General features: G+C 45.2%; 1 protein-coding gene across 4 annotated transcripts in view; it reads left to right on the top strand.

Annotated features, from left to right (window-relative positions):
• Positions 1-25243, top strand: part of diaph2 (diaphanous-related formin 2) — a 161116-nt gene that overhangs the window by 29460 nt on the left and 106413 nt on the right. For all 4 annotated transcript variants that reach the window (XM_076291617.1, XM_076291614.1, XM_076291615.1 and 1 more), the window contains 2 exons: positions 1634-1738; positions 8427-8447. In XM_076291617.1, the coding sequence (XP_076147732.1) occupies positions 1634-1738; positions 8427-8447 (126 nt within the window). The remainder of the gene's footprint in view (positions 1-1633; positions 1739-8426; positions 8448-25243) is intronic.

Here is a 25243-nt window from a genome sequence, read left to right as displayed (position 1 = left end):
ACGGACTTGCCCACACCAAGACCCACCCCGTCACACCAAGACCCACCCCGTCACACCAAGACCCACCCCGTCACACCAAGACCCACCCCGTCACACCAAAATCCACCCCGTCACACCAAGACCCACCCCGTCACACCAAGACCCACCCCGTCACACCAAGACCCACCCCGTCACACCAAAATCCACCCCGTCACACCAAGACCCACCCCGTCACACCAAGACCCACCCCGTCACACCAAAATCCACCCCGTCACACCAAGACCCACCCCGTCACACCAAGACCCACCCCGTCACACCAAGACCCACCCCGTCACACCAAAATCCACCCCGTCACACCAAGACCCACCCCGTCACACCAAGACCCACCCCGTCACACCAAGACCCACCCCGTCACACCAAGACCCACCCCATCCCATCCCATCCCACCCCATCCCATCCCATCCCATCCCATCCCATCCCATCCCATCCCATCCCATCCCATCCCATCCCATCCCATCCCATCCCATCCCATCCCATCCCATCCCATCCCATCCCATCCCATCCCATCCCAGCCCTGGCTGGAGCTTGCTGATCGCTTTGCAGGCCCACAGCTCGTACTCGAGCTTGCCCACATAACAATTCACAGTGCTCGGTCTAATCTAGTGAAGTGAATGGCAATTACAGAGCTGAATTAGCCAGCTTCAGGGACTGATTAGTAAGTCTCTTGGCTGGAGGAAAGTAGGAGGTGAAAATGATAGAAAGTACTCAAATGCTTACGGCAAAATCTGAGATTTTATCAATAAAATGGTGCCTGTACCCTTCGTAGACATAAAATTGGGGAAATATAGGTCACAGTGGCTCACATCCTTAGCTGTCAAACTATATTTAAATGACCTAAAACTACTTAGCTTAGCTTTGCCCACTTTCCCTCAGTTGCAAATTTGTCTGTGTGCTCATTTGAAATTTGAATATATATGAATATTCACTTATTTCGACCTGCAGACTTATCACCACCAGACCAGACTGTTGATGTCTGTTGTGTCTACATCGATCCAAACAACTCCTTCTCTTCTCCACTAGAGGGCAGTATAGCTCCATTGCTGAAACTGCTGCAGGTGGTCTTTGTTTCACCGTGAGGATCTCTTTGTCTTCCTGAGCAGAACACATACCTGATGAACATGTGTTTGGCGTCTTCACCCTATTCTCTTGTCTATTGCGTCCCACCTAAATTTCACGCACAATGCCGACACACTGAACACTGAAACTCTTTGTTTTTTTTTTTTGTTTTTTTTCGAAATCAAGCATAAAGCATTTTTATTGTTGAGAAATCAAAAAGCCCTTCCCTATTGTTTGCCTCGTATATTGCTTATGACCACCATCACATAACTGTCAGTCCCCCTGCCTGATGTCCTTTTGCTGCTCCATTGCTATGTGTAAATATCACGCTCTGGTGTGCACCCTCATTGTCTTTTATTGGGGAGACATTTCCCCCATATCTCCCCATCACTGAGTGCCATATTGTGCACTGACTTGCCTCTGTCCCATCATCATTCTGTCTGTGTGTAAACATGTCTTTGTCATCCTGTCCTGACGGTTGCGGTACTATTTTCTCTTTCTCTCTTCCTCCTCCCCCCCTCCTCCTCCTCCTCTGCAGGAGGACATGAACCTGAACGAGGAGCGCAAGGCCCCACTCCGGGGGAAGGACCTGAGCACCAAGCGCGAGATGGTGGTCCAGTACATCTCGGCCACTGCCAAATCCGTAAGTAGCCGGAAAAAAATCCTCTGGAGTTTAACACCAGTTGGAGAGAGCGAGGGGAGAATGGGCAGAAGACAGGGGGCGAGACAGAAAGAGAAAGAAAAAATAGAGAGATAGAAATAGAGAGAGAGAGATAGAGAGAGAGAGAAGGAGAGAAAACACCAGAGCAGGCTAGGGAGTAGGGATGAACAGTCTGACATTCTCTGAGACACTGCGGAATAATGAGCTTAACCTGAACTGCTTCCTGTGCCTCGCTCTCCTCCCTCCCTGTGCCAAAGCCTGGAAAACCTTTTTTGATTGCCACCCTTGTTTATTTATTCATTTATTTACTCATTTCCACTTTTCTCCTCCTCCTCTTCTGCCCCCCTCTCACCTCTCCTCTCCTCACCTCTCCTCTCCTCTCTCTCCTCGGTGCTTACTGAGCTCCTCTCACCCCCTCCACCCGCCGTGCCGAACATGCTCTCCGACGGCTTTAGGAGGGCAGGAAGGGGGGCTGGTGGCGGGGCGGGATCAAGCTTTCATTAGAATTTGGTACGCACCGCCATCTCTGCTGGGTAATCTGAAAACATGACACTTCCATCACCCTAAACCAATAAAAGCTGCAGATCCACCACCTTGGCAGGTAATCCCGAGGTTTTAGGGCGAGTTCTCCTCTCCCTTTTATGAAGTTGCACCCTCTGAGGTTGGTGCCATAGGGTAAAAAAAAGTCGCTGCAGCAGCTCTCTCTCTCTCTCTCTCTCTCTCTCTCTCTCTCTCTCTCTCTCTCTCTCTGTGTTTTCCCCTCCATCCTTTTTCTCCAGGAGTGATTGAGCTGCGACTGCCTTGGTCGGCCTTCAGCATCCTCATTTATTACCTTTCTTATTGTTATGATAATTAAGCGGCATTATTAATAATGATGATAATCAGAAATGATTGAATTCTTCACCGGGCCCATTATGTTCCTGTATGGCTGGCTAGCGTTGTGAAATATTATTCAGATGAGCTGTGTGATCTGTTTTGTGGCAGTGGTGCTGGAGGTGGAAGCAAAAGAGACCTCTAACAACCCCAACCCCCCCTCACACATGTGCACTTTGTCTTTCTGTCTCTACCTCTACCTCCCTCTCTCACTCAGACACACACAGACACACACAGACACACACAGACACACACAGACACACACAGACACACACAGACACACACAGACACACACAGACACACACAGACACACACAGACACACACAGACACACACAGACACACACAGACACACACAGACACACACAGACACACACACACACACACACACACACACACACACACACACACAGTCATTGCCATGGCCAGCGCCTAAAGGGAGACATCAGAGGTGTGTGCCAGACTGGGCATGAAGGGGTCTGCGACAGGGCAGGATCGGCCTGGAAACCAGCTTAACACACACCACACATTCCAGGGCACAGATGTGTTCCAGTGTGATAACTGCTGTTTGCTACGAGGCCCATCACAGCCCCATGACACACACACACACACACACACACACACACACACACACACACACACACACACACACACACACACACACACACACACACACACACACACATACACATACACATACACACATACACACAACATCCATAGGCAAACATGCACAAAAACATACTCATACACTTTTTCCCATTTGTCAGAAATTAGATATTCAGTGTATGCTGCTGACTTGGACCGTCGAGCTACCTTATAACCCATTATAACCCTGGCCCTACATACTTTGAAGCATTCATATGACAGCTGTGGAACTTAACTCTCCCTAGCTGTGTTTTTTCCTGCTAAGCAGCACACCCACCATCCAAACACAAGTTCCTTTCCAACTCCCTCCAGCCACTCATTAGTTTCTTTTACATTTCACCTGTAGGTTGGATCCAATTTAAGGCTACAATATGCAATACCTGCTAATTGACTTATCTCTAGCCAGAGATATGAAACCAATCTTTTCTTTTCTTCCTTCTTCCCCTACTCCCACTACCTGTGTCATCACAGAACACCAATAACGGACTTCTGGCTGCTTAACAACAGCGGAACACTCAGAAGCTTAAGAATATGTCTGCTGTGCCCAGCGCTGCTGTTATGTGAGCAGTGGCCGTTGGGCATCCATGTCCACTGAGAGATATGTGTGGATGTATAGAGATATGATGCAATAGTGTGTCCTTTAGCCTGTGGCATATAGATGCAGCATGGATACAGCAATATGGTGGACTCTTTCACTGTATCAGTTTAATGCAGGGCAGTGGATTGCAGCCAGTGGACCATGCTAGAACTCCAATGTGAGTAAGACAAAGTTTTTTGGAACGATCATATCTCATACATATCTCAACAATTGCCCATGCCAGATTGACTGTTTTGGTCTATAATTTCCCAACTGTTTTCCGAAATTGAAGTTGGTGATTATTGCAACATCTATTAGCAGTGCCTTCCATGAAGTTACAAAGATAATGAAAATGGCAACTCTGATAAGAACGGTGGCCTCCGGTGGATGGTTGCTGCAGGGGGATGGTGTGATGGATGTTGCCTGTTGTCTTGCTCTCAGGGGTCTGGGTTTGTGCTCCTTTTCATTGCTAACCTCCTCAGTTTCTCTGCTGTTGTTTTTTCTCTTTTAAGAAAGATGAAAACGATGATGATGATAATGATGAAGATGAAGATTACAATGATGATGATAATAGTGATGATTTTTCTCTCACCTTGCCAAATCACTGCGGATGTCTTTGTTTGCCTCGTGGCTTCAAAGTGTGTTTTCCTATGTTCTTGCAGGAAAACGGACAAACCTTTCTCTCTCTCTCTCTCACTTGCAGCCTCTCCCCAGCCCTCTTCACACCCCTCTCTTGCACCTCCTCCCCACCTCCTCCCACCCCCACTCCTCTGCTTAGGGACAGCGACCTCTCTCAGGGGGAGGGAAGAGCGAGTAATTAAGATGTGCTCAAGCATTGTGCAGACGGGCTTATGCACTCTCTCTCTCCCCACGGTCCCCGGGTGTCATTTAACCGGGCTTACGGTGTGGAGAGGCTGCGGCAGGAGAAAGCTGTTCGAGGTGGCCTCCCCACACCTGGGTGCTAATAGACCAGATCTGTCTAAATAAAGCCAAAGGAGCCCCCCATGCATCCTTCTCAATTTCCACCTACCGCTAAACTCACGCACGCACACACAGACACACAGACACACACACACATACACACATACACGCACGCACACACAGACACACACATACACACATACACGCTCACACACACTGACACACACACACACACACACACACACACACACACACACACACACACACACACACTCGTACACTAAATACTGGGCAAGCTCTTGTATTTCTGAATGCAAAAACACTAAGGCATAACTAGTTGGATCTGCTTCCTGATCTTTTTCTTCCTGGTAGGAGAGAAGGACGCTGTTGGTATATGTTGATTGGTACCATTGCTGAGTCGCACGACTAATTCAAATAGCTGTCTGATATAGCAGCATATTTTCCACTGCAGGATGGAACATAAATATTCTCATCAGCCGAGAAAGCCTTCTCGATCGACCCCCTGCCTCCATACACTTATTTAGTGATATGATGTTCACGTCATTTTACAGCATCCGTGTTCTATTCTGTTGCTTTTGTCAACCATTTTTAGATTTCGGGAACGACTACAAGCATAGACTAGGTAATCAGGAAAAAAAGTAATTATGTTCCTTTTAGCCTTGCACAGGTTACTATGGTGAATTTTTAAAAAATAATAAAGGAGACTTCCGTAGCCTTCAGTAATAACACAAAGCCAGATTGAGGACTGTTTCTGCCTACGCAGTCAAAGGGCTGCCTTTCAAATTACCCTCTCACACCTTCCTCACATATGCTGTCTTTTCAAAGAGAGCACAATATTGAATTGTACATGTGCATTTAAAATGCATCATGAAAATCCAATGTGGCTTTGTGACAGCGTGAATGTCCTTGACCATTAATAATGCATGAATACCTCCGACTTTCTCGTTGTCTTTCCCTGTCCTTTTTTCCCTTCTTTCTCTTATCGCTCTCTTTCTCTCCCTGTCTCATTGCCAAATGTGACAAGAGTGCCAGTGAATGTGCCAAAGCATGCCTTTTCCCCACTACCCTTGCTAACACAATTTTCTCTCTCTCACCTCCACACAGCATGATGACAAACATTAACTTTGTTGCTTTTCTCTCTCCTGTCACAGATTTTGTTTTTCCTGCCCAGCCCATGCTGGTCACCATTTTCACGTAGGGGTATAGGTAGAGATTTAACACAAAGTCAGAGCTCAGTTGGGGGCAAGGTGGGTGGGGGGGTGGGGGGGGTGTTTGGGCGGCAGCTTTAGTTACATCCACACGCCAGCACTGACTGTCTCCTCCCGTCAGTGCACGAGACAGAGAGTCGACGTACGGCTCACAGCGAGGCTACACTTTTTTCCTGAAGAGCACCTGTTTTCGTAATGAGTTCTGACAGATCCTATGGGACCACAATGACCGGTGCTGTCACATCGAGACAAGCTAATAAATAAATAAATTAATACATGTTTAATGCCGCTGATTTGATGGCCGGGGTGGGGGGATATAAATACTCCGGCTAGATGACAATTCCTCAGAAGTTTGTTTACAGGAGCTTCTTAGCAATTTGAGCACCGCAGCATCTAATTTCCATATCCCATGACCACTTATTTCAGTATTAGAACAATTAAAATTTGTTTGTGTGATCTGCCCCCCCCCCCCCCCCCTCCTCCATCTCTTTCAAACCTATTCAGGTAAAACAAAAACAAAAATGAAGCAGAAGAGAAAAATGTGAATAGTGAAAGAATTAGGTGTTACTCAGAGGAATGTGTGTAAATTGCTGTTAGCATCAACAATTCCCCTTCTGGCTCCTGCTTGAGAGTGTTGTGTGCTTGGTTGCAAGATAATGTCTGCTCTTTTGATCAAGCTGCAAGCCCCCAGATGCTAATCAGATACAAGCCTGCCACACAACGCTAAATCAACAGTAGCGATCACCAAGATAGCAATTTTAGTGAGCGAGAGTCTCCCAGTGACACCCAGCCTCGGGTCAAAGCCCCACGTCGTAAAACTGCGTTAGTGCTATATTTGCCAGACAGAGGGAAAATGTAGATTTATTCTTTAAAGCAGTGTGTGCATGATCAAGTGGTGGCTCGGTTAAAAGTGACTTTATGGCAGCCATAAACTCTGATTGAGATAGGGGAGAGTCTCGGAGCGTCAAAGACGGCAGGATCAAGGAGAGCGACGCTAGGAAGGGTGGAGAGAGACGACCCTGAGTGTGCTGGGAGGCTAACTTGTAGTGATCATGCGCCTCGGAGAACAGAATAAGCCTCAGGTGCACCCAGCCAAGATAAGCATACATCCACCCGAACGAGATCATGTATCCTCGACTGTCGCACCAGAAGGAGGGCTCTGTTTTGCGTCTCTCTCTCTCTCTCTCGATCTCTCTCTCGATCTCTCTCTGTATTTTACACTCATTCTGTCTGTCTGTCTATCTCTCTCACTCACTCACTCTCACTCTTTGTTTCTATCTGTCTCTTTCTCACTCTTCCTCACTCTCTCTCTCTGTTTCTATCTCTGTCTCCACCTACTCCCTTCGTCTGAAAACATGCCTACAGATTCAAACGAATTCTAGGAGTATTGATGGATAACAAGGTTAAGAAGCGAAAATCTTGCTGACTGCGTGGACTTTGGTGAGGCAGGGGATTTAAATCTGACACCTGCGGGAAACTGGCCCTGACAGGTGATTGATTTTTTCCCTTAAACCCCCTGGGGCAGTTTGCGGCATGTTGTTTTGCCACCAAAAAAGTAGTTATCGAGGATTAATTCTGCGCAAATCCCATCAACCTTGCTCAAACAAACTTGATTTCGATGAGATTCTCGCACTCTCTCTATATATTTGTCACTTAGATAGTTTCCTCTAGGATTTTAACAGATCCCTGGCAGGTTTTTGTTACTGTATTTAACCCTGAGGACTGCCACAAAAGACTTGTGAAGAGGCTTCCTGACTCCTGTCCTTTCATGATGCTATTTCTCTGTTACTCTAACAATACAGAAAGAAATATATGCTCTGACCATTGGTCTCTCAACACAAAATCTCAGCGCAAGATTTGATGAGAATAAACTGTTTGACCTTAGTTGCATTATACCCAGTGTGAGTAAGGAGTTTATCCACCCCATTCTCGTAAATTTTAATTCTCATTCAACTTCAAAAATGGATGAAAACATAGCTAGTGAGTCCCCTGGCTGGAAAGAAAAAGTTCTAAAAAGCCACCCCATGTTCAAAAAGTAGCTTAAAAAATGGCCGACATTATCTTTATGTGTTGTCCCAGCTCTCTCTCTCTCTCTCTCTCTCTCTCTCTCTCTCTCTCTCTCTCTCTCTCTCTCTCTCTCTCTCTCTCTCAATGTTAACTGTGTGTCTTTTGTGAGAATAAGCTTATCAGTCCAATCAGGCAACACAATGTGCAGTAAGAAAGCCAGTGTGTTGTGCTGGGTGGGTTGGGGTTGGTGTGGGTGGGGGGTGATGTTCAGTGTGTATGTATGTACATTATTGTGTGCTTTGTTTGCACTAATCCCTCTACAGTTGTGATAGTGTGACCCAACACTGGCCTACTAATGATTTGTGCTGTTTGTGTCTTTTTGTACATTAACTGCTCTCCGCTGACCGATGCATGCAGATAACTGGAAGCAAAGTACCGGTAAGTAGGAATAATTTATTCAGCTTTGTTTTATATGTCTTCGTGTCCCTTTTATGCTTCCTCTCTCCTGATTTCCCTTTTGAAAAGATCCAGAAAGGCGCAGAGGAGGTCATTTTTATGGCTTGGGTTTTTTTTTCTTCCTAGGCATTAATATATTTAATAGGCTGTGATTTGGAACGGGCTATAAATTGTCTTCACAATCCCCTGGCATGCAAATGGCCACACTTTCAAATGAAAGATTTCTAAATTATGTCGCCTGAAAATGAACTGGAACCCCATTTTTGCTCATTTAAGCAGTTTTTCTTTGAAATGGATCGCAGACTAACACATATTAGCATTTAAATATTGTAGCACCCAGGGATGAGCGATGGGTTTTTAGGCAAATAATCATAATCTGCGATCTAATCTGTTTATTTTAACGCTCCGCATTTGAAATGGTTCCCATTGTTTTCATTCTTTTCCTCAGACGGCACATTGAGAGGGTATTACTTAATTTCATTTTCCTCCCCCACACACAGACACAGACATACATAGAACTCTGATTGAACAGCCCCAAAAGATATTGAGCACATTTTTCCCCCTCCCCATCCCATAAATACAAAGCTGGTTTAATCTAGCGCTCGGAGATGTAACAACGCAATTTGTAACCTGAAGACAAAAAACAGGAAGAACGAAGGAAAAAAAAAACAACAAGCAAATAGGGGCATGTTGCTTCTGTTGTTTTTGTTTGGGGAGAAATGTTTGTAGTTACTTATGTTGTTGTTGTCACTTACTTTCTCCTCCTCACTCCCTCTCCTCCGTCTCTTCACTCACACAAATGACTCTGATAATCTGTACAAATGCACACAGCCGTCAGAGGGCGATGCTTCTTCGTTGCACGGGCGTTGTAGTGTAGGGATTGTAGAGCTGCTCTGTGCGATTGCTAACCGGAACGCAGCCCCTCTAGCCCTAACCACTCTGCACGACCACCTGGCATGCTGTACTGATTTGGTTTTATTCGTTCGCAGGGGCCTCTTAACGGCCGTCTGCAAGCAGGAACGGCCACACTCAGTGGCGGCTGATGGCTTGGAGTGCAACACGCTTGGGTGGCAGTGGGGATGTTTTGCAACCCTGGGCAGGGGCAGAGGGCCTGTTAGAAGCTTTAGACTAGTGTTTTTTACTGAAGGTTTCTCTGATACTCTGAAGGTTTATGATTATATCACAGCAGGGTGATGGCGAGGTGCTGTTGGAGGATGGGTAGGTTTACGTAATTCATTGTGAGGAGGCGTAGCGGGCGAGGGAGGGGAGGGTGCTTTTTGGATGTGAGGCTGGTATGTGTTGATTGTACAGGGCAGCTCAACTCGTCGCTTCTCGGAATGTCCCTCAGCACAGCAGGAGCGGTGCAGGGTGAAATCCCAGTGATGTAAAGGTTGGCGTTCAGAGGCGAGGGAGACCAGCACTGCCAGACAGAGGCAGGGTGCTGTCAGTTCATCAGCCATCCTATTTCTCTTACACACACACACACACACACTCCCATTGTCTCTCCTCGACTGCTCTAAGCAGAGAGAGAGAGAGCGAGAGAAAGAGGAGTCTTCAGCCCCAGTTAGTTGGGGTGCTTAAGTGGAGCCCTGCTCACTGGGCAGATTGCAATTTTCATGCTGTCAGCTCCCCCTGCAAGGGGAGCCCTCCCAGAGGTACATCAGTTGGATGGCAGAGTGCTGGTGGGGAGGGAGGGGGGGTGGCAGCAGGGAGCCTGTTATACTCATTCCTCTGACTAGGACATGAAATCGCTCTGGCAACCTGCCGCAGGTAACATGGAGCAAAAGAATGTGCAACAGGCATGGACTGAAGAACAATGCAGATGGCCAGCAGAACAGTGGAGGTCTGACAATGGCAGTGGTAGTGATGGTGATGAGGTCTATGATGATGATGATGATGATGATGGTGGTGGTATGGACAATGGATGAGTGCAATGAAGATGATCAGGAAGTATGTTGACAATGGGGGCCGTCATGACGTCATGGTACACACTCATAGATATAAAAGGTAGGTAGATATAAAAAAGAAGACAAACAAAAAACAAAAACAGACAAACCAAAAAAAGAAAAAAAGGAGAAAAAAGACCCAGGAGCCCTGTGGTCATCGTGATCGATCTGTGTCTCAGTGAGTTTCAGCCTGCCGAGTAAGGATGATGGATGTAGTTTGCCCAGGCCCATGTTTTTAACGGGGGCCCCTCTATTGATGAGCCCCTTTGCCTGTCCGCAGAGGCGCTAGGTTTCTGCTGCTATCCTACCGGGCCCAGACCCAGAACACTGGCCCTGGCCGTGGACCAAGCATCAGCAGCATGGTGCAGCCGCCCTGGCCAGATCACTGGTGGTGGAGGGGGTGTCGGGGGAGCGTGTGAGGAGTGTTGGAGACACAACTTGACCTCTGAAGGCCATTCTGACTGTGGGAGGAGATCAATATCCACCAGGCCAGCCCTGGCTGCACTGTGACTGGGCCGGCTGTTTCCGTGGAAACACACCTTTTCCACTCATAGTTGTTCAGAGTTGACAGAGGGGGGGGGGGGGAGAAACACCTTGGACCTGGGGGAGCGCTGTCTACTGGATTTGTAATGGCGCGGGGTTCAGAGAATCGAGCGTTTTGTCTGAGGGGAAAAATAATGGAGAGAGCTTGTACTTTATTATTTTTTTGATGGAATGGATGAGTTTTTTTTCCCACCCAGGGACAAAAACTTCTTTTTTTTTACTCTCACTCCTCTCTCTCTCTCTCTCCCTCTCCCTCTCTCTTTCTCTCTTCTCTTTACCTCTTGTACAATGGCAGCGGCGCTTTTTTATTATTTTGTTTGTTATGGTGATCTAAAATATAGTATGCGTTTTACAGAATGACATGTCCTTCCTGCTGTCCTTCGTGTTTAGAAATGTGCTGAGGAGATGACGAGACTGCCAAGGATAGCGGAGATGTGGAGTGGACAGGGATGGTAGACAACAAAACAACAAAAAAACTGCTGCAGTCTCACAGCAGAAACGGTTATCAATAGACAGGGACTAATCATTCCCATATGAACTGTGATTTATGTTGCCATTGTTTGCAATGGTTGTTTTGGTTGAGACTTGGCTTGAACTGGAGATGCACTTTATTTGCCAAGCTTGACAGTTGCTTTGAAACTCCTCACTTTAGTGAAGTGCATTTTATACTGATCAAATGGCACACACATTCAAGATTTTAGAATCTTGAATCATGATTTCAATCCTTTTCATTTTAAACAAGGTTTTGAATGGCTTTAAGAATTGTCTTTAATTCTCTTTCAGTGATGGTTCAAGCTTCTTCCCAAAACTGTGTTCCTTCTTTTCTCTGTTTTTGAATCCTTTGGTACAGATGCACTATTCACAGACAAACATGGCAGATCTGTCCCCCCCCCCCCCCCATATCCAAGCACTGAATCCACTCACCTCATCTCTCGCTGCCTGGCTCTTGTATCCACTGCTATTGTGCACACGTTTCTGCTCCGATGCACCTCCGCCCTGTTTCTTGTAGCTATCTAAAGTGTCTGAGAGTGTGGATCCATTTACTTTGCTCTCTCGCTCCATCACCAGGAGCCCCACTGTCACACACACACACTGAGATACACACACACACAAACACATACACTGAGATACACACACACCGACACTGAGATACACACACACACACACACACACACACACACACACACACACACAAACACAAACACAGAGAGATACACATGTACACACACGCACACACACACACACGCACACACAGACACTGAGATACACACACACACACACAAACACAGAGATATACACACACACACTGAGATACAGACAGACGGACGGACAGACGGACGGACACACGTACACGTACACACACACACACACACACACACGCACGTACACACACACGTACACACACACACACGCACGTACACACACACACACACACACACGTACACGTACACACACGCACGTACACACACACACACACACACACGTACGTACACACACACACACGTACACGTACACGTACACGTACACGTACACGTACACGTACACGTACACGTACACGTACACGTACACGTACACACACACACACACACACGTACACACACACACACACACACACGTACACACACACACACACACACGTACACACACACACACACGTACACGTACACACACACACACACACGTACATGTACACACACACACACACACACACACACGTACACACACACACACACGTACACGTACACACACACACACACAAAAAGCTAAATAAGCGGGCAAGAATCCAAATTAAATAAAACGTGGGCTACCTCTTCTGTCTCATTTAGAACTCCTCTAAGCGCATTGTGTGAGAGGGATGTCTTTGTTTAAGAGCGACTGTATGAGGTGACCAGGTGCACGCAGCACCGAGCGGAGTTGATTCGCCACGTGTCCTTGGACGTCTGAAAGACCAGCAATAAAAAATGAATCAATAGACTGCGCCTTTACCTTGCCCTTCTCTGCCATTGCTTCTGCGAGCCATAGATTCCAGTTTTAATTAGGATCAAGGAAATGCCCTTTTTGGAGGCTTTTCAAAGTGATGCCTCTTCATGGTGGTAGAGAAAGTTTCTGATGACATTCGATACTGAATAGGATTTCGTTACAAGGATAAAATGTCCACTGATTTAATTGTTTATAACGTTGTGATGTTATCCTTTTTGCCCTCAACCCCAAAATAACTTTTCTGTCACCATTTATCCCGGAGCTTAGTAGGTGGAAGTGGAAAGTCTTTCAGCATGATTCAATGAACCCATCTTTTAACACGTAACTTTAGAGACGGCTTACTTAATTTCTGTGTCTTTTTGCCCAAAACTGAAACCTAATGCACCTCCTGCTCCAGTCCCCTTTGACAATGTATGTTTTGATTCAGAATGACTGAGAATTACTGTGTTGTGTTTACTGCTCAACCCCTGTCATAATAACCCAATTGCCATAGGCTGATTGACAGTCGGAATAATATCCATTTGGATACATGCCTTACCCTTTCAAATTCTTTATTAAAAAACCTGGTGGGCAGACACCTCTTTGCATGCAATTTTAATGCTTTGCAGTCAAGTACTAATTCAGGAATGTCAAGAGAGGCGTGATTGATTTACCCTTAATACAATTCCCAGACCTTTTATGAAGGATTATTTATATTGCATTGGGTCTGTCTGAATTTGGTGGTGACATATCGCTCCTGGAGGAGCACTAGGATTTAAATATAGTGCCCAGGTTTTGAATTAAACAGGATTTCAAATGAACCTCGGTCGGCATCGGCGACGGCGTACCCCAACCGATTTAGACCTCTGACGAGCACTTCCCTGTACGGGGCTCTGTAATGATCCCTCTGACGGGAGCACTGGGTTTGATAAGCGTAAAAAATATGCCACCCACGCCCTCACACAAACAGACACAGTAATGCTCACAACCACATGTGGAGACACATTGTGGAGATACATTGTTTTGTTAATTGCAGTTCACTGAACGTGCAGGAATATTCAAGGAATATTCAAGTAACACTACCTAGGTGGTCAGATCTGACTTCTGGTTGTGGTGACCAGGGTTGGACTTTGACACAAGTGGTAGTAACTTTGCCTCTCTAGCAACCAAAAATGGAGCCCATCTCTCTCTCTCTCTCTCTCTCTCTCCATCTCTCCATCTCCATCTCCATCTCCATCTCCCTCTTCCTCTATTTTCTTACTCTTTCCTCTCTGTTTGAGAGGGAGTGAATGCATTATGCTGAGAACTATTCCCCACTAAGTGAAACAAACAATCAGTGCTCATTCTGGCAGCCCAGAGGAATGGCCTCTTATTACGCTGTATTGAAAAAGAGATGAAAGCGCGCCCAGAGTGCATGGGTTGCTTTGATACTGATGAGAGTGTGACTGCTTATTTCTGGGCTTGAGCGTGTACGCATGAGAGTGTGTAGATGTTTGTTTGTGTGAGTGTGTGTGTGTGTGTGTTTGTGTGTGTGTGTGTGTGTGTGTGTGTGCGCATGCACTTGTATATGCAAGTGTATATATGTGTATGTGTGTGTGCACTTGTATTCGCATATATGTTAGTGTGTGTGCACTTGTTTATGTGTGTGTGTGTGTGTGTGTGTGTGTGTGTGTGTGTGTGTGTGTGTGCACTTGTACTTGTATATGTGTGTGTGTGTTTGTATGTGATTCATTCTAAGATCTCTCATGAAAGTCGGCCTCTCCTCTCATCTCTCCGATGTGGCATCACTCCGGATGGCTGCATCAGGTGCTGTAAACTTTACTGGCGGATGTGTCCTGCATCCTTTTGGCTGCCTTGCTGTCGGTATTAAACTGCATTGCCACGATTCCATCACCTCCTTTTCTTTAAGTGACCTTGTGGATCGATGGAATTTTATGCCAAACACCTGCTGAAGCATCAGGGAAGCGAAGTCAAGGATTTCAACATACACCACGTGCCGTGTCAAACACAGGATCAAGCCTAACAGTCCTAAAGAAGGATATGCAGATATACAGTCAGCATAAATCCATTAGTTATACTAGTGCAGTGCCCGTTCAAACATGCCATTCCTGAAGAAAACCCGTAGCTCAATTACATGCCCACAGGTATGCCTGCTTTAAAAATACGATGATAGGGAAACATCATTCCAGCTAAATAATGAATACTGAATATTATAATATATTAGCCTATAATTAATGTGGTCTCTAATAAATTTAGGCATGGCTGCATGTGACATTTCTACAGATCAGAATGACATAATGACAACTGTTTTGAGTTAAGGCTAAATGTGTATAGCTTACTGAATAACTTCCTAATGCTATTCGAAGCTTGCACATACTTTTATTTTGAGTGGTCACTACATACCCGTGTTTAATGGCGTGATAAGTGCCGTCGCTCAGTCTGCAACTTGTCTAACGTTAGCTATGTGGCATTAGCCTATCGCTCGTTTCAATTTGGGACCTTGCAGTCGGAATTGTCGTTTTAGTCAAAGTCTCTTGAAAGTCCAAAGTAGCCTGGGCTATTCGAGTGGTCACTACATACCCGTGTTTGTTGGCGTGTTGTTGCAAGTAATCATTTTATGCAAGCAAACTGCATACAGGGAGTCTTTATTGTTGAGGTCAGGCATGATAATCATCTTGCATCTTAACCCACAAGCGGTTCCAGAGTAATCTGATTAAATTGCGACTGACTATCATCAAAGTGAGACCTAGCAGAGCCCGTTCTCTGGACCTAGCTACTGTCAGTACACGATCCATGGGGGGGAGCTCCCCTTAAACTGGTCCCCTTGGAAACAGTGCAGTGCAGCGATAAACGTCCTACGTAAATAAGCATATTTTGAAATATCGACATACGAAATCTTAGGTCAGTCTGACAAACGGTCAGCGAGATATGCGTGCCACAGACACACACACACACACACACAGACGCTTCTTGCTTTATAGATAGATTACGGACAAAGATGAATGACATATGCGCAATCATTACTCACATCTATTCAGACCCAGATGAGCCCTGGTGGCATCCCCTACAGTAGAGACAGGGGCATGCTTTCGGAGGTGATAATACAGCCAGGAGGCATATTATTTGGCGGCAGTGGAATTATATATGTCAAGAGGCTATTTTCTTGGGGTCAATGAAGCCCTTCACATTTCCCAGGTGGCACAGCAGTGGTCGAAAAACAGCAGTGGTTTGCCTCTCTCAGGATTGATATTTCATTCTGTTGATAAGTGGCTTCCCATCCGAAGTGTGCCATGTCATTGTTTTTTTTGGCATATATGGGTGTGTTTGTGTGTGTGTCTTGGTATAAGATGTTGTAATCTGCTGGACTTATTCCTGTTTGTTGCCAGACAGGCAGCTCTTGTTGAGGGTCTTCTTCTCAGAAGGAGCTTGTAAAATGAAAGCTCGTCATCTTCACATTAGCTGATGAGTCTTCAGCATGCAATTGCCTCTTCTAAGCTTAAGAGCTTGAGAGGTTGTTCTTCTTGGTCCTTCAAGGACAATGTATATCTGCGTATGATTCTCACCCACTTCAGTCTTTTTAAAATCCAAAAATGGATATGTTGTTTATGAACAATCAGACAACTATTCGGAAGGGTTTTGTGCTCAGAGAGAAGCTTGTAAAATGGCCGCTGAGCAGACATATGGATAATATATGGAGAGAAAAGCTTTGCTTGTCGCTGTAGTGTAGTTTTTAAAAAAAAAATTATTTCACCGGTGAAGTCCAGTAGCTCCCTGACAATACTCACACACACACACACACACACACACGCACATACATACACACACACACACAGCTGGTCCCTTCGAGCCTAGTCAGCAAATCAGGGCTCTAATAAGGTGTGGCAGGCTGTCCCTCGCTGGTCGTTTTTACTGCCGCCATCTCGACGATACTCTGCAGCCAGCGATCATTATCCCCTCATCAAATCCGCCTCTGCAGGGAACCTACAAAAGGGGCAAGCCCAGGGATTTGTAACCTCTTTAAGTGTGGGGAGGGACTTCTGGAGCAGGGCAGATATTGAGAGGGAAAAAGTATAGTATTGGGGGGGTTTGAAGTTTTATTAGCCTCCGTTGGTGCGGTTCACATCTGAAAGTGCTCCCCGTCTTGCAGTTGCCTCTGTCAGAAAAAAACCCCAACAACATTGAAGTCTGCTACTGCAGATAGATTTAGCAGATCAATGCACTTTCAAGGGTGTGAACTTGTGTCTGTATACAGTCAGATGTGCTGTTCTGTATTATACAGATTGAAGATGTTAAGCTGCAGTTCAAAAAGCAACTCGGTTGCTGTGCCCCTCCTGTTGTCTCCCTTTAGGCTGCGATGTAAAACTGAAATGGCCTCTAGATGGCAGTAAATGTCTTTGGAATCACAGCAAGCATGCGGTCAGCAGAGTAAGAGGGATACAGAACTGTGTGTGTGTGTGTGTGTGTGTGTGTGTGGGGGTAGGGGGGGGGGCGTTGTCGGAGGGTGTGGGGGGGACATTGTTGCTATGGAACTGACCTAATGGGCTCCTCTCAGGCTCCTGCACACCGCGGTGTCTGGCTCTAATGCCATTTGTAAGATGAGAGACATTTTGTAAGACCTTCGTGAGAAAAGATGGGAAGAAGTCACATGTAGACGTACCCCTTGCACACCAGAGACTGATTCAAAAGGGTAGCGGAAGGGAGGCCTTGTCCCAGAGCTGACAAGGCGTTGATGCGACAGACAGACAGACAGACAGATGGCACTCCAGGTCTCTCTTTTATCCCCGTATTCATTCATTTCACTTGGTCTGTGAGGATGCTTGGTGAAGGGGCATGCATGGCCTCTTCTGTTTATCCACGGGTTTTTTACATGGACTGCGCTTATGCAGTCAAAGCGTCAACATTTTCACCAGACCATCTAATCATTGGCCGGGTCGTAACACGAGGAAGGCTATGACGTCAAAAAAAAAAAGTCAAGCTTTTAATACATCTCTTTTTGCCTTTGTTCCAAGATGTCTCTTTATATCTCTCTCTCCCTCTCTCTCTCTCTCGCTCACACACACACACACACACACACAGAGTCTCCCTCTGAGTTGCCCTGCCCCTCTCTCTCTCTCTGTGGAGGTGTCCCTCATCAGATGGCGGTGAGTGGCGGAGGTGTCGCCCTCCCCGCACATGCCGCTGTGCCATCGCTACTCTGGTTCAGGCGCTCCGCTCAAACTCGCCGCATCAATTTTTAAAGCCCAGCCATATGGCACCCCATGTTTTCTTCATATGGCACCCCATGTTTTCTTCAGGTGGCCTCAGCCAAATGTTTATTTGCAAAATCGCTTCCTGGAAAACAACGCACCGAAATGAAAAAGAGAAAGAAAGGGGCTAAAAAAAGAAAAGCAAGAAAAGATAAAAGAAAGGCTACTGACAGCAGTGCTGGGTGACTGCAGAGCTTGATGTGAGAGAGTTTGATGCCTTATTTTGCCACAGCCATCTCAGAATGACTTACCAGCGGTATTCCAGCTGTTAACATGTCATTATTACACAGACCTACAAAATGTTCAATTTATAATTGTCCGTTCGAGGTGTACGGAGGTGTAGCACTTCATAGTGAGAGGTTAGTGAACTGCACAGAGAAAAGTTTTGAGTTTTTTTGTAGTACACTAAGGCATAAGCAGGTGAACAGTAATATCCATTTCAATTTCTTTTCTTTGCAAAATGGTTGCTATGTTTGGTATATAGCTGTGTAGTAAGCTGGATAACAGTACAGCAAGCTGGTCACTGTTGCACAATGATTCTCCAAGGTAGTGTGGTCCCCATCTGCTACACATGAAGGTCCATGCTGCTGTGTTCCACGTTATTGTTGACTTTTTTGATATCGCCATTCCTTTGGAAAACGTGTCTCTTGTGTGCCGTAAAGGTATTTCTGTGAGAAAAAATGTGGTACCAAGATTATTTGACCCGGTTGGCTGGCTTATATCTGTGCTTGTGAATGTGAACCTCTCGCTCTTAAATGTACACCCACCCATGTAGGGAAAAGAGTAGGCTATAACACTGTCTCTCACTTAAAGTACTTATCTTACTACATGGGGTGAGCAATAAGAACTCTTCCACTCACTCACCCAAAGTGGCTTTGATTAACCTTCACATAGTTGCATAGTTTTCGACAGCCTCTCTGGTCACCACTCCAGAAGCTAAGTGGGTCACAGCCACCGGTACTGCTATGTTTAATTCACAGTCTTGCAGTGTGAAGTCTAGACAACACTCTAGAACTTTCTCTCTGTCAGGTTCACCAGAAAACAAGCATCATAACCACAATCCTGTCAAGTACTTGTCAGCCCCAACGCAACTTTTCGTATTATTAATACAAGTATTAATACCAGTTGATATTAATACAATGTATTAATATAAGTATTAATATGAGTTGATATTAATACAATATATGAATACAAACATTCATATGAGTTGATAGATATAACATATTTTTTAAGATCTGCCAAACTCTCTGATGTACTGAATGTTTATTTTCTGTTTGTTCTTCAGAACAAACGTTGGCACCTTAATGAATTCCATCAGTTTTAATGCTAATTACAGTAGCGTATGGGGCTTCTTTTCACTCAGTTTGTCCCACTCTTTGTAGAATGGTGCAGTTGCAGTGTCAACAGCAGAAGAACCTCATATATTTCCCCAGATTATTCTCTGTGCTTATATATGCACACACTCCAGGAATATGCAATGCTATGGAAATCACAACCAACACTATGTATAATAAGAAAACACTGTAGCATGCTGAAATGAGATCCTTCACAGGGAGTTCAAATTTTGGTTAGCTGGGAAGATTCTTCAGGGATACAATGTTAAAAAAGAATTACATAAATTACCACATGTATGGCTTAATTCACAAAAATGTAAAAGAAACCATTTCAAAATTAAGAGATAATATGAAATCATCACAGCCATTGCCTTAGATATTTGGGGGTGTTTTGAGCTGTGGTGGGTGATGTGAAGTCTTGGACTTAATTTCCCACATATTCTTCCCAAAAGAGGATGAATGCTTTAACATTAGAAAAACCACAAACATAATGATGGAAATGAGTTCTGCTCTTTCTTTCTACCCATGCCCCCTCCCCTTTGGTTCTTTCATTAAATGTAATTAAAGGTTCGTGGAGCTTCTGTGCGTGGTTGCCATTACACCTAGCTTTCTTTGTTGAGGATAATTATATTAATTAAAGATCAGACAGAAAAGATTTTTATTAGGTAATCATGTTTTTGTCCTAATTTCTCTTATAGCTTTTTTAAAAAAAAATATATATCTAGAGGTCTAGATGCTAAATATCATGAAGCAGATTTTCTTAAGAGCCACTTTCTCATTCATTTAAGATGTCCTACGTAACACACACACACACACACACACACACACACATACACACACACACACACACACACACACACACACACACACACACACACTGTTTACTCATTGTTCACCCATCGTTTGGATAATTTGAAAAACAGATTGATGTGAAATGACAAAAAAAGGCTTGTCTACCCGCAATCTGTTTGCTTGCCTTCTTCATCTGGCCTCGTCACTGTCTTCCTCTGGCCGCTCACGTCTGTTGTCCTTTCATGCCTTTTCAGAAGGCCACAGAGTGCCCAGTGCTCTGTAATTAATGGCTCCGCTGGACTCAGCTTCTGACCCGGTTCAAGCAAATTCTGTCGCAACCCCATAATAGGTTCCTACCTAACTCCACTCCACACCTGTAACCGTGCTCAACGATTCAGCACGCCCGTCCGATAGCTTTCATCTTTCATCAAGATTGATCCACACCTTATCTAATCAGACTAAAGCCAAAGGTGGCCACTTCAAAACGCAGCATTCTCTTGCCCATTTTCCAGTGTCATTCTCCCCCTGTAATAGTGTCTCATCAAGGGAACGGGGAAAGAAAGAAAGAGAAGGAAAGAAGAATAGACTCTCACTGACTTTCCTAAGTCAAGTTGGGGCCATTAAGGATGATTCACCAAATTGCCGAGGTAATTAATTGAAATGAAGATATTAAATATGCAGTGAGGTGTTTTTAGGAGTTCTGGGGGCGGCTTCCTTTCTGTCACGCCGACCACTTGAGCGGTGGCGGAGACTGGCGCTCCGAGCGTCTCCGTAATTACCCCCCCCCCCCCCCTTGCCTGGCAGCTGTTGGCCATTAGGGGTCTTTGTTCCAGATGTTGCATTGCCAGAAATGGAATTGATCACCCTGATGGGCTTGCAAAAAGATCACTGGCTTGTGTTATGGGTCTCCTCTCTTTTCCGTGTTACAGTGTGACTGAAATGTCTCTAGGCTGTGTAGAGAGCATATCGGGTGAAAGACTTCATCCTCTCGGTAGGTCTTTTTAGTTCCCTTCCACTCTGCATTTCATGGACACTGCATAACATTCCAGTCCAGGAAACCCTGGAACATGTGTATGTCCTCGGTTCCCTCATACATAGCAGAGAAGTTTGCACGTATTGAATATGAGCCTTTGTCCATTGTTCTGAGAGGCTTTGTGTCCTCAGTATTCTGCTGTAGGTCTGTTTTATGCCACTGACCTGTCATTTCATATGTAGAAGAGAATGGTGCTGTCCTTTTAATTTCGGACTTCAGTTGGAAGGCAGGCCACATTCTATTCTTCTTGACATGTAGGCAAGAACATTCTTGTGAGTATTCATTCATATTTTAGAAGTCAAAATGGCCCTTTAGGCCTAGAAGAGGGAGTATAATATTATGGGTTTCATCTGTATGTATGGAAGAGAGTGAAGATGCATGGTTTTGATTGATGCTTATGTATGTGTTTTTCTTATACTTATTTTGCTGGTATACATTCACATGGAATATGTTTATCAGTGGATACTGTATGTGTTTTTGTCTGTGTTTGTGAGAGTGAGATTCTAGAGAGAATAGCATCAGGAGAGGTCGACTCAGACCTAATGAGGCATGGCTATGCCTCTGGCCTTTGCTCCAGGCTATGGTGTGCAGTTCTGCATACAGAGCTGTGTTACTGAGTGTGTGTGTGTGTGTGTGTGTGTGTTTGTGTGTGTGACTGCATGAATGCTGACGGCCTGTTCGCCACTGCTGAGAGAGAAAACGAGTGTCACTGTTTCTCTCCATTTCTCTATCTCTGTTTTTTTCCCCTCCAACTGCCCCCCCACCCCCCCCAGGTCCCTAGACCTCAGACGGATTTTGTGGAGCTTCTGACGGCATGCAGTGAAATCAACGAGGCATCCTGCCTCTATTCACTGTGGGATGAGATAGAGAGAGAGAGAGAGAAAGAGAGAGAGAGAGAGAGAACTGAGAATTGGAAAGAAGAAAGAGAGTGAAGGAGAGGGTCGAGGGGGTGTAGTGGGAGAGAGGCAGTGAAATAGAGAGAGGAGAAGAGAGAAGAGGAGAAGAGAGAAGAGGAGAGAAGAGGAGAAGAGAGGAGAAGAGGAGAAGAGAGGAGAAGAGAGGAGAGGAGAGAACGGGAAAGGGAGTGTGAAAGAGAGCGAGGGTAGCGACGAAGGAATGGCGGACTGCCTTATTTTCACCCTTTCTCTACCTTTTCCCCGTCTCCTACTTGGTGGATGTAATCCCTGCAGGGGGGATTCCGCTGCCCTGCCGTAGTGCGCTGCCGACTGCATAGCAATGCAGCTCTCTTATCCACTCATGGCACAGACACTGTGTGTTTGTATTTGTGTGTGTGTGTGTGTGTGTGTGTGTCTGTCCCGAGCAATAACACCAGTGCCAGTGTCTCCAGTGCCTCTCACCCTGGATTTCAGGAAACAACAGGCCCCCTCTGCGATTAATTAGATGACATGTCCTATCAATCTTAATTTTATTCTCTCAAGTATTTTATTTATTTTTGTGCCCCCCCCCCCCCCACACACACACACAGACACCAAAATAAATTTCCCATCTCTTAATGAAAGCTGAGTGGCATCATTTTAATTATGATGTTCCTGCCTGCTATTTTGGATAAATAGTTTTATTCTGCACTAATGAATTTTTCATCAGTCGGTTAGTAGCATTTCTCTATCCTAAGCCTGGTGTTTGGGAAGTGGCAATTAGTACGGTTGTCTTCATCCTCCTTGGATGAGGACTTGTTGTGCTGTGTTTTCTGAGGAAGAAATCGTCTGCAAACTACAGGAAGTAAAGGAAAGATTCACTCAATCCCACCCGTCATTAAAAAACATAATTTTCAGCTTGACTGACAACGAAGAGGACCTTTCTGGGCAGGCCGGAAATGTAACCGTCGGCCCCTTGTTCATCTTTGCTTAAATAGCCAATAGCCTTACAAAATGACTACGCTTGCAAGACTTGCGCAGAAGTGTGTGGTTTGGTCACACTGCAGTCACTTTCCCAAAAGTGTTGTAATGAGTTTCTTGCTGCATTCTTTTCCCCCTGTTTCCTTTTCTTTTTTCCTCTCCTGTCTTTGTCTCCATAACAACGTTAAACAGCAAAATTTAAATAAACCAGGCAAAGGGGGAGGTGAGAGTCTGTTTGGTTAGGCAGCCATTGGAGGATAGTCATTTCCCTCGACTGGATTGAGGGTTGTGGCAGACTCTTTAGTCTGTGGTTGTTTTGACATGCTCCGCCACTGCCACAACCTAGTGGATTTGGCATCAGTTGGTTTCCTCCATTTGAGGCAATTATAATGGGATATCAAGGGTGCATAATGATGTGTGGGCATTGTTATTTGCTTTTGTTCACAAAACAATTCCCTGGGTTATTGCATTTTACGGATGGCGGAGTTGATCACTCACATTACGGCTGTGTAAATGGAAGTCAATAAATTACAAACTGATTGAAGACGATGCCCTCACTTTGGCGAGAGAGCCATTTTGTGTGCATGGTTAGCATTACTCTTTTCAAATGTAATATTTTAATCATTCCAATTGCTGCTTTTTTCCCTCCACCGTCCCCACACTGTTGCCCCCGGTGATGTGCCATGGTAACAGGGCACAAACATCTCAGGGAGGGTGGCGGCGGGGTCTGAGAGGACGGTCGAAGTGTTCCATGCCTCCTTGGCAACATAATAATTAAGGTGCGCAAAAGAACACCCATGAATTACGATCAGGCCATTATCATGCTGTAGAGCCATTTAAGTCTCAAGGACTTCCTGTGGAGCTAAAATGTTTGCTTCTGCTACACCCTAACCCCCCCCCCCCCCACACACACACACACACACACACACACAAACACACACACTCACTCACTTTCAAAGCGACTTTGTTTTCTTTTCTGCCTGCTTCCCTCTTACTTTACATAAAAATGAGTTTTGCCTTCAAAGATTGCAGTGAGTGTCTTGTTCTGAGAGAACTCTGAGCACTTTTTAAGTACTTTCTTATTTTAATAGGTGAGGGCTGATGATACAGTACAGTGATAATGCTGTAGACAACATTTTGTTGGTTTGTGATGTTTTTTCATATGGTATACTCTATATTCACTGTTTTATCCCCATCCAATTTGGAATGTTTGTATTTACATATATTAAAAAAAAAAGTCCACTCCTTCAAAAGGAAAATAAAAATATTGAAAAACAAAATCGCTGAAGTATAATTACCCTGGATGAAAACTGGGTAATTACCAACAGTTTTTTTCATTTTATTCATTTGAGCAGCCCCCTCAGTGACAGTATGATAATGTATATTTTTTTTTGAAGGAAAGAAGGAAATAGCAATGGATCTAAATAACAAACAGATGGTTGAGGACTGTCAGAAGCCCTTGCATGGTAGTGAAAGGACAGAAGAGAGAGAGAGAGAGAGAGAGAGAGAGAGAGAGAGAGAGAGAGAGAGAGAGAGAGAGAGAGAGAGAGAGAGAGAGAGAGAGAGAGAGAGAGAGAGAGAGAGAGAGAGAGAGAGAGAGAGAGAGAGAGAGAGAGAGAGAGAGAGAGAGAGAGAGAGAGAGAGAGAGAGAGAGAGAGAGAGAGAGAGAAGAAAGCAAAAAAAACAGAGGGAGAGAAAGAGATGGAGTGAGAGAGAATCAGTAGAGGAAAGAGAGGGTGTTTTTTTTCTGCTGACCCGCCCAGTTTGAAAAACTGCTGATCGCCTCTTGCCTCTTTTCATGCATCTTCAAAACTCTGCCACACTGATTGATACACTGTGGAATAGCCTGCTTCATTTTCACTTGAAAGAACGCACATGTTTTTTCCCCCTTCCCTCTCTCTCTCTCCTCGGCACAGGAGACTCGTAAGCCATTACAGGGTGGGAGAAAGGGAGGCATGGGCTGGGAGAAGATAATAATCTGTTTTTCTCTATGCTTTCTGAATTCCATTAATGAAAATGAGCCAACACTACTCTATATTTGCTCTGGGAGGAAACTGAAATATCTCTCT

Source organism: Alosa pseudoharengus, unplaced genomic scaffold (genome assembly GCF_046254945.1).
Source record: "Alosa pseudoharengus isolate Yale_2024_CS ecotype anadromous, Long Island Sound unplaced genomic scaffold, YU_APseudo_1.1 YU_APseudo_1.1_scf_19, whole genome shotgun sequence".
NCBI classification, from domain to species: domain Eukaryota; kingdom Metazoa; phylum Chordata; class Actinopteri; order Clupeiformes; family Clupeidae; genus Alosa; species Alosa pseudoharengus.
The sequence above is the reverse complement of the archived record's forward strand: the minus strand, read 5'-3'. Positions and strand labels throughout refer to the sequence as shown.